The sequence below is a fragment of the Primulina huaijiensis genome, chromosome 4 (assembly GCF_012295235.1).
Source record: "Primulina huaijiensis isolate GDHJ02 chromosome 4, ASM1229523v2, whole genome shotgun sequence".
Classification (NCBI taxonomy): Eukaryota; Viridiplantae; Streptophyta; class Magnoliopsida; order Lamiales; family Gesneriaceae; genus Primulina; species Primulina huaijiensis.
Window position 1 is genome coordinate 23,801,086 of NC_133309.1, and position 9,716 is coordinate 23,810,801.

At 34.3% G+C, this 9,716-nt stretch overlaps 1 protein-coding gene and 1 long non-coding RNA gene across 3 annotated transcripts; one reads left to right on the forward strand and one right to left on the reverse strand.

The window, feature by feature from the left end:
- Positions 1 to 764: 764 nt before the first annotated feature.
- LOC140974790 (uncharacterized) lies at positions 765 to 2,428 on the forward strand. The gene is made up of 3 exons (XR_012174869.1): positions 765 to 888; positions 1,751 to 1,837; positions 1,964 to 2,428. It is a non-coding gene; the product is annotated as an uncharacterized lncRNA (long non-coding RNA).
- Positions 2,429 to 3,053: 625 nt separating this feature from the next.
- On the reverse strand, positions 3,054 to 5,910 carry LOC140974791 (biotin carboxyl carrier protein of acetyl-CoA carboxylase 1, chloroplastic-like). Of its 2 annotated transcripts, XR_012174870.1 has the most exons (6): positions 5,688 to 5,910; positions 5,037 to 5,090; positions 4,810 to 4,943; positions 4,404 to 4,722; positions 3,915 to 4,172; positions 3,054 to 3,803 (listed from the first exon to the last, which is right to left on the reverse strand). XR_012174870.1 is itself a non-coding variant. In XM_073438278.1 (5 exons), the coding sequence occupies exons 1-5, from the start codon at positions 5,823 to 5,825 to the stop codon at positions 4,074 to 4,076; spliced, it is 744 nt and encodes a 247-aa protein (XP_073294379.1). In that variant the 5' UTR covers positions 5,826 to 5,910; the 3' UTR covers positions 3,054 to 4,073. The 2 variants fall into 2 exon arrangements, 1 of the variants encoding a protein (XP_073294379.1); XM_073438278.1 differs by having other exon boundaries at positions 3,054 to 4,172.
- Between the last annotated feature and the right edge of the window lie 3,806 nt (positions 5,911 to 9,716).

Consider the following 9,716-nt stretch of genomic DNA (forward strand, 5'->3'; position numbering starts at 1 on the left):
GCTTTTTGTAAAGTATTTTAAGAAGTTTATTTAATAATTATATGATTCTATATTCAAATTCTCTTTATCACTAATAAATTTTGAAGAAAAATTAAGAGAATGTATGAGAAAATTCAATCATTGTATATGTAAATATGTAATATCTGTACTATTTTATAATAATCGAGGGATGTAGAACAAAATTTACTTATAAGATGATCATATCATCCTTAATTTTAAGAATATAAAATATTATAATTTTTTTTTTAAAAAAAAGCAACATAATAAATAAATAAATTTTAAAAACAACTCAAGATTATGTGTTCTGTATGCATGCCCAATATTGACATCAATTGAATTTTACATAAATATTCTTATTAAAAATAAAATAAGTAGTTCTCTTGTGAGAATGTCGCACAAATCTTTATATGTCAGACAGTGTCAATTCTAACGATATTCACAATAAAAACAATATTTTTAGCATAAAAAATAATATTTTTTCATGAATGACCCAAATAAAAGATCCGTATGACAAAATACGACCCGTGAGATCGTCTCACACAAGTTTTTGATAAATAAAATATATCATATCACGTCTAGTTTTCAAAATTTGAAAATTCACATATTTATATATATATATTTAAAAATAACTCGTTATCCAAACAATAATTACATAAAAAATAATCTCAAGTACTTTCAATATTTTTTTTTATAAAAATAAAATCTGACTAATATATTTTTTTGAAAAAAAAAAAACAATATCATATAATTTATGAAATACTTATTTTTAAATATTTTCCATCTTTTCCTCTTTGCCCTCCTCCTTTCCCAGTTCCCACTCCTTTTCCTGCACGCTGTCTCATTGTCCCGTCCGTTCAACTTTCTTTGCGCCAACGCTAAGAATCTTAGGTATTTCAAATCCGATTAATATTTATCTTGATGTTTAATCTGCATTTTTAAGTGAAGGCGTAGATTTGATGCATTGGCCACCAAATTTCAATGCCTTTTTTTTTTTTTAAATTTTTTAGTTGTTGTTTTAATTAGTGAGCTTTAGACTCGCTGCTGTGTGGATGATTTTGTTGTTTTCATAAGAATTTAATGTGATTTGATAAGAACAAAAAACGGGATAATGATATGAAGTTAATGCCGCGGTTTTATTGAATTAGACTTAATGTCTCAACTTCTGTAGATGTTCATTTGTGACAGCATCTTACAATCCTATTGCTTTATTTGATTATAATGTTATGATATGAAATGGTGGATTGGTGGTTGATAGCAGGATATGCTAAATGTTTCTGTCAAGCAAGCTAAAATATGCTGTTGTATGAGTTGTTTTTCATTAAAACTGGAGCAAGCTGAAAATTTTAGGCCTAAACTAACTAGAATGGATTACTTTCAAGTTTAAGGATCTTATTTCATTCTTGAAACATATATGTTCCGAATTAACCCCGGTTTTCCCTGCCAAAAGTACCCTTAGTCTGGTAGAGGGTGCATGATTTCAGCAATACCAGTGGAAAGATACATATCTTTGCTGTATTTTTTGTCTCGTGTCTCTGCCTTTTAAATTTGCACTAGGCTTCGGTTCTGTACCGAAGAAGCCCTTTGCGAGTTAAGATACTTCCACTTTGTTGCTCGATTCTATTTTGATCTCTTACCAGCTCTGGGAGGGGGTCAAGTACTTGTTTGTGTGAATTAAATTTTATCTTTCTACCAAGTTACTGGCAGATCGTAGTTTCTGTTCTTTAAACTTCTTTATCATATCACCCTCCAGATAGGAAGCAATTTTAGTTACTCTGTATAAAGGAGGCAAATGAGGCTTCTGAGTGAAACATGGTTGTGGGTTCGCAGTTTGGTAAAGGTACACACAGAGTCCTTTATCCTCTTTCGGTTCTTGTTTATTTTGAAATTCTTATATATTGTCTGCTTTAAGTTCCAAATGGAACAAATGATCATCGATAATATTCACTTAATATGATAACTACAGTTTTCTAGACCCACCACCCGCACAATTTTACGAGATAAAGCCATAGCCATAGCAGGACGAGTCACCATAACAAAAAATGAAGAATGTTCGCTGGTTTCTTGTCCCGTGTGTTTGAACGTACTTCAGGCACCCCACGATGCCGATATTCGAATGACACTGGCTGTGCACTTGAGTCTGTGGCACCCCGAGGATGTGAATTTGCAGTGGGATATTATGCACAACAAGAAGCAATCTTTCATTCATCTGCCTTCCCTAGTCTTTGGTATTGGATTAGCTCTTTTGTGCTTGTCAACCAAAAATCAACCCCGACTTTTGGCCTTTAAGAGGAAAAGGGATTCCAGTGTAGTTTAGATTCAAATTTCAAATTTTACCATATTCACTTAACGTGTAGATGGAGGAAGTTTTATATTGGTATGTAAATTATTGGTAAACCATTAGTAATTCCAAATGTCTTAATGAGTCACCCTCGGGTGAAATGACATAAACATCTTCTTCTCGTGGGAGAGCGACGTGAAAGACGTGAGTTCGAACTCATGGAAAAACGAAAAATTCCCCCAGCTCACCCCAAAGGTGTAATTTGAAATGTTTTAATGGACGCTTATTTGTTACAAATAAAATCAAATCTCATTATGGTAGCCGATGTTCTCCCTAAAAAAATTATAATGCGTGTTCTTAAATTATTTCAATTTCGTATCTTTTTGTTTATATTCTATCATATTGTACAAAACCGTGGCAAATATTTACTTTTTTTTTTCTTTATATTTTACTCAATAATCTTCCAAATTGTCAATCAACTTCAGATCTTATTAATTTTGATGATAATAACAATTTGCAATATTCGGCATGAAGAATTTGTATTAATATATCATATTATAATTTATAATTCACTTTCACACTTAATAGTTCCAAAATATAAGATATTAATTGATTTCAAATAATAGATTTATACATCCTTATGCTGCTAGTCTATATATTTCAATACAAAAGTGAAATTGTTTCAACAAATATTCAATCCGATCCGATTCATGAAAATGTATTACAATCTTAAAAATATTAAATTCAGTTTAATTATGAATCAGATTGACCAGTCTCAAGAAAATATATCTGTCAGATCTTCTAATAAGACACCTACTCATATTTCAAACTATTATTCCTTATATTAAGCATTCTATATTAGACAATAAAACCAGTTGCCTTAGCAGATTTCCGAATGATCCCAGAACTTGTTTGGGGTGCCAAATGATTTCTCATAAGAATTTTGTATCCACTCTTCGCATGGTATCATCAAGCCACAACCAAAGTGTCCTCAAAATCACATCGGCTTAAAGGAATGGATAGTATTAGCCTTTGATCTCGCTCACTAAACAGATCCTTGACGAAATCAATATCCCAAGAACCATCCGCAGAGCTTGTCAATGAGTCCACAGCAACGTAATGCAAGTTGCCGCCGAGCCCCTTGTCTAAGAAGTCGTTGAGTGGCCATGATACTTATCCAAAGATACCCGAGATTAGTACCTATAGATGCATCAAGAAAGTTGTCTTCTGGTTAATATCGCGCTTGAAACCATCGTTTCCATTTTATGCCGCCATTATTGATTCAAGATTTTCCCCACCAAAAGGAGTCCATGGTGCGCTCAAGCTCCTCACATAAGAAATAAGCAAAGAAAGACACACATGACATGATGGGAAAGCTTGCACCACTGCCTTCAATAAAACTTCTTTCCCAGCCCGAAATAATAATTTGTACCTCCAACCATGCATTCAACTCCACGCCTTCTCTTTTAGGAATGCAAAAATTTCAGATTTATTTCTGCCCACAAGTGAAGGAAGGCCAAGATATCTACCATGATTTAGGGTGCAATGCACACCCAAAACTTCAAAGATTGTTTCATTTCCAAAGACACATTAGCACTAAAAGAAATGGTAAGACTACCAAAATTTACAATCTGACCTGAAGCAATTTCATATTTATGAAGTGTTGCGCGAATCTTTTCACTTTCCTCAACCGTGGCTCGAAAGAAAAGAAAACTGTCATCGGCAAAGAAGAGGTGATATATTTCTGTGGTTTTTCTGGCCACTTTGTTCCCAAAGAATAGTTCCTCTGTTCATCTCATAAGTTAAGAGAGCGGAGAGACCCTCTGCACAAAGGGGACAATGGTTCTCCTTGACTAAGCCGGCAGCACGAAGTAGTTTGCATGAATACTAAAGCCTATGACACCAACTATACTTTAGAACATCAAAGATAATCTAGAGCTGAGGTCGACAAAGTAAGAACTGGAAAGTGGAAACAAACAAAGATTATAAAGAACATTTACAAGAGGCACTATTCAATCGAACAATTCAAAACAGCCAACTCAGGTTTCAGTGGAAAACCAACATTAACTAAGCCGGCAGCACGAAAGTTCATGCATGAATACAGAAACAAAAAATGAACACAAACCTTAACAAAAGCTGTTGCACCAGGAGCCGGAGAACGATAAAAGTTTCCAGCCATAGGACATTTGAATGGAGGATGTGATGACTTTGGCTTTGCTGGTGTAGGTGGTACCGGCAGTGCAGCTGGAGCGGATGGAACAGAACTTGCAGGAACAGGAACATTTGCAGGAGCCAGTTGTGGTGGAATCATAGCCTGGTAAGGAGGAGGTTTAATAACAGGGGCTGCAATTGATGGTTGTTGCAGTGCTTCCTTTTTTCTTACGACGAGTTCACAGTCCATCTGCTTAAGCTGCAATTCCACAATTTCCCTTGAATCCACAAGCCTGACCATATCAAAACAAATCAAAATTTCAATTTACCAAGACTGAATCAGAAAGTTGTATAATGTCTACGAAAAATGCTTTACACACTTGACAAGGTCCGACACTTGGCTCATAAAAACTGAAAGAGATGATGCATCTGGAACTACAATTTTCTCTTCAGATTTTTTGATTGACAATGCCTCTGCAGCAGGAATAGAATTCGATGACTTCTCAACAGAAACCTTGACAAAGAGTAATCTTGGATCAAGTTCGAGGCAACATCACGACAAATGATTAAAAAGGAGAAGAAGAATTAAAACCTGCGTTCACTTTACCTCATTCAATTGAGCACAGAACTTAAAGGAATCCGACAGGCTCTGGCTACGAGCCTGATGGAAAAAAAAAAAGAGAGCAGTGAGGTAAAAACTTCAGTAATACAAGCACATGAATTATCTTTCGAGTATTTCCTCACTTAATCTTCAGCCCTAATGCAAGCTTTTAGACCATATCCATTTTTTAGATAACTGACACAAGGCAGGATGATGCACAATCAATCATTCACATATCTTAAAGGCATTAGTGGCATTTAAGCACAAAAATTATACGAAAATGAGGTGATATGCAATGCATGCTTGATGTCAGGTCATAACAATGATTTCCAAATCTATATTGGCAGATGACTTCTCACACAAGATCACAGTATAAATTCGAAAGGAAACAAAGTTTAGCTCATGAGAGCATGCTCTAATCAACTGCATATAATTTTCAACATGCAAGCAAAAATAATAGCTACGAGCAACAAATCATTCACGACTAATACCAGTTAACCCAGTCCCCAGATGATTACAATATCAAGAAAGCCAATTAGAAAAAAAGGTGCATGCTATGAACGTAAACATAAAATTCCAAAAACGAATAAAAAACAAATATTTACAAATCAAAACGACCTTCATTCAAATAATCCAAAAAACAAAAAATCAACAAACCTGCAATCTAGGAAGCATCGATCTTGCATCTGATCTAGAACATAATGTCATGCAGGGCAGACCGTCAGCGGCTCTCAGCTGCAATGAAGCAGCTGGCAGAGGCGATATTTTCGGAGATGGGAAGCCGAAAGAAGCCATCAATAGCCAATCCTACCCAAAAAAAAGTATCAAATTTGAGAATGAATTTGAGGTGAAAAATCGAGGCTTTTGTAGAGAAAACGGACGATAAAACTGAAGAGAAAAGAAATGGCAGGAGGGCATGGCAGATGCTATTCTATTCATTCATAAACGCATGACATACATGAATAATGATCATTCACCTACATTTCAAAGGTGAAACAGTAATTATGATTTATCCAACACATATCCAAGAACATGATTTATCCACTCATGACACATATCCAAGAACGGATGAGGCACACAAAGTTGAATGAAATAAACATCGTTTTCAAATCAACCTCTGCTGTTCTTTCTCCATTGAATTTGGTATAATGGAGAAACCAGGAAATCGGGACTCCTATACATATTAATTTAAAAGAAGGAAGCGTGTATATTTTATTATTTTGTTAATAAAATTCAGCTTAACCACAACAATATAATTAAGGATAATTAAAACAAAATTTAATCAAAATAATATTTAAAACTTAATTTATTCAAAACATTAAACAATTTACAAATTTAAACCAACTGTTAGTTTCTTGGATCGTTCTTGAGGCTTCGCGGGTTCTTGTCATTCTTCAAATCCATCGCATTCTAGAATAAGCGCCATCTTTGGTTTGTTCTTCACCTCCACGAAGCACCATTTCCGAGTCCACTGTGAACTAATTACATCGAGAATAATGAATAGGAAATCTTTCGAGATTGAGTTGGAAGAGAAAACAATGAGATCATGTATTGGTATAACCACAAAGCTTTCAATATGTTATTCTTATTACAGTAGATTTATTTTTTGAAATTGGGTCGTGTTCTAAAACTCGACTCCCAGATTATCAAAACCCGAGCAAGCCCTGGCATTTTGGGTCGTGTTTTGATGAATCTGGGTCACGTTCAAAGAGACACGACCCATATATCAGAATCTGACACAAAAAACCAAATTTTATATGATTGTGTGTAAGGTCGAGATTTCATGAATCTGGTCGTGTTTTAGATTCATAAACACTCGATCCAGAGATTGCAAACAATAGAAATGTTTTTGAAATCACACTTACGTTTTTAATATTAGTTTTAGCAAAAGTCATGCTCGACCCAAAACGAACAAACGACCCAGTATTTAATATCAATTTTAGTTGGGTCGAGTTTATGTGTCTAGGTCGAGCTCGACCTAGAACGACCCAGATTTAAAAAACTCGACCCAAATTTTCCATTTTTTTCATACTAAATAATAATTTTTTGTTATTTTTTGCAGATTTATTTCCCCGCTAAACTTGAAAGATATCAGTTTTATGAGTGTAAGCTGACATTGGGGTCTCACTATATTGAGATGTCTGATAAAATACGTTCATTTTTTTATGAAAATGTGTTGGAGCAGTTGGTATAACAAAATCAATTCGATAATTTAATTAGATTTGCGAAATATTATATGAATTCGAATCAAATTTTATTGTCTTTGATAAGTAGAAATAGTGGGAGTGATGAATTTGTTTATGGTGTATCGCAAGAGGCATGTAATTTTTCGTTGTCAGAGTATTATTTGCTCACTGGTCTCAATTGCTCTAAAATTTATCTCACCATACCCGAGGAAGATGGATTTATGCTTAGGCATTTTAATGGAGATCGAGCCTATGTTTGGATGATTTGAAAGCTAAGATTGATGAATACAAGGTGAAGAAATGAATGTTGAGAAATTGAAATATGTCGGTCTTTATTTTGTGGTAGTTGTATTGGGTCCTTAGGTAAAAGCAAGCATGATGAACTGTTTGGGTGATTTGAAGGCTAAGATTGATGAATACGGAAATGGTTGAGGTGAAGAAGTGAATGTTGAGAAATTGAAACAAGCCGGTCTTTATTTTGTAGTAGTTGTATTGGGTCCTCAAGGTAAAAACAAGCATGATGTACTGGACCCGGAGTGGATTATATTAGTTGATGACTTGGATATTTTTAATAACTATTAATTGGGTAGATTAGTTTTCTAGGAAGCAGTTTATGAGTTGCAAAAAAACCTCGAAAGTTAGTTTATAAGTTATAAAAATTTGGCCGAACGACGTAAGAATGATCCAGACTTTAACGGGTTCGGTAGCTCCCATCCCCGTTTCAAAAATATTAATATGGCAAGACGATGACGGATTCGGAGATTTTCTCAAACCAAAACTTATTATTCTCTATTACTATTAGAGATAATATTAATATTAATATTAATATCAATATCAATATTAATAATAATATTATTATTAATATTTTAAAAAATATTATTATTGTTATATTATTAATACTAATAATACTATTATTTTATTATTAATATTANCTCTATTACTATTAGAGATAATATTAATATTAATATTAATATCAATATCAATATTAATAATAATATTATTATTAATATTTTAAAAAATATTATTATTGTTATATTATTAATACTAATAATACTATTATTTTATTATTAATATTATTTTCGGGGCGGGTTCGGGGATTTCGGGGATGGGGATAGTAATCCCATACCCGCCCCGAACTACATCGGGGATTTAAAAAAATCCCCGAACCCGAACCCGAACCCGAAAAAATCAGAGATCCCCATCCCCGTTTCGGGCCAAACCCGTGGGGAAAGTTGACATCCCTAAATAGCATGTGTCTTTTAATCTGCTTTCAATTTCAATTTTTTATTAAGTGGGCTAATCATGAAAACTAAGCAAAACAAAAGAAAACCGGATCAACACAATTGTTATCATGGTGTGTGGCTTTTGGGTGCTCTCTAACTTTTTGATTCATATTTATTGATGCTCGAGGTTATTTTTGTTTGCAAGGTGCCCAACATGTATTTACAATGTGCATATACCATTCAATGAGATTTATCGAACAGAATTGCTGCAATATATCTTGAACCTTTAACTACTGAATTTCTTCCCTGCTATTAATCCCATCTTCACTTTCTGCCAAAGCTTTAGCATAAACCCTCTTGATCCTCTACTCTCCTTTGTACTTTCCAGCACACCGCCGCTTGTTTTTGGGAAAGAAATCTTCTTCGTATTCGTGCTCTCTTTACATATTTGTTTCAAACGCTTAACATGGAATGGCGACTTCAGGTAAAACGGACGGGGAGATGAAGCACCATTTGATGCACGAATGGCTCGGTTAAGCTGTCTGGTGATGGCCTTGAGTTCGTATGAGTCGAGGAGGTTGCTGCCATTGTTAGTTGGGCTTAGTTTGCAGATGGGAGTGAGCGTATATGCAGGAGAATTGGTTGATTTGATATCCATTGAAACTCCTCTTTTTCATTGTTTTGAGTACGTTTTATGTGTTGTTTTTTTGGCTCTATTTTGTTGATTGTGAATGAGGCGTGCTTTGTAAATACCGTTACTGTCCATAGACTGTGTATCGGGTCTAACTATGAGCACATTGTTTTCAACGCTTTGTGTTGGTCATTTAGATCCGCTCACAGTTAAATTGATCATGAGTTATTCGAAACTCGATTGGATAAAAGTTTTTTTTGGGATCGTTTAATAGGGTTCATTAAGGTAAACGGACCAAACTCAAACTTTAAAATATTAGGCTCATTATCATGTTCGTTATTAGGGTCATGAGACGGTCTCACGGATCATATTTTGTGAGACATATATCTTATTTGGGTCATCCATAAAAAAATATTACTTTTTATGCTAAGAGTATTACTTTTTGTTGTGAATAACGGTAGTGTTAACCCGTCTTACAGATAAATATTCGTAAAACAGTCTCACAAAAAACTTATTTCAAATTTAAATATTCAAGAATTCGACTTAACTCGATTACATCTTTAATAAAAGAACTTCAACGCTCACCCGTATCAAAGTTAATAAAATAGATGCACTTGTAACCGAGTAAACTGCATGCCAACGCGGT

Excerpts from the sequence above, each read along its gene's own strand:
- LOC140974791 (XM_073438278.1), bottom strand. The coding sequence starts at position 5,825 with ATGGCTTCTTTCGGCTTCCCATCTCCGAAAATATCGCCTCTGCCAGCT. Across the intron at positions 5,091-5,687 it reads CGATGCTTCCTAGATTGCAG|GCTCGTAGCCAGAGCCTGTC; the intron begins GTTTGTTGATTT and ends TTTTTCCATCAG. Across the intron at positions 4,723-4,809 it reads CAAGTGTCGGACCTTGTCAA|GCTTGTGGATTCAAGGGAAA; the intron begins GTGTGTAAAGCA and ends TGATATGGTCAG.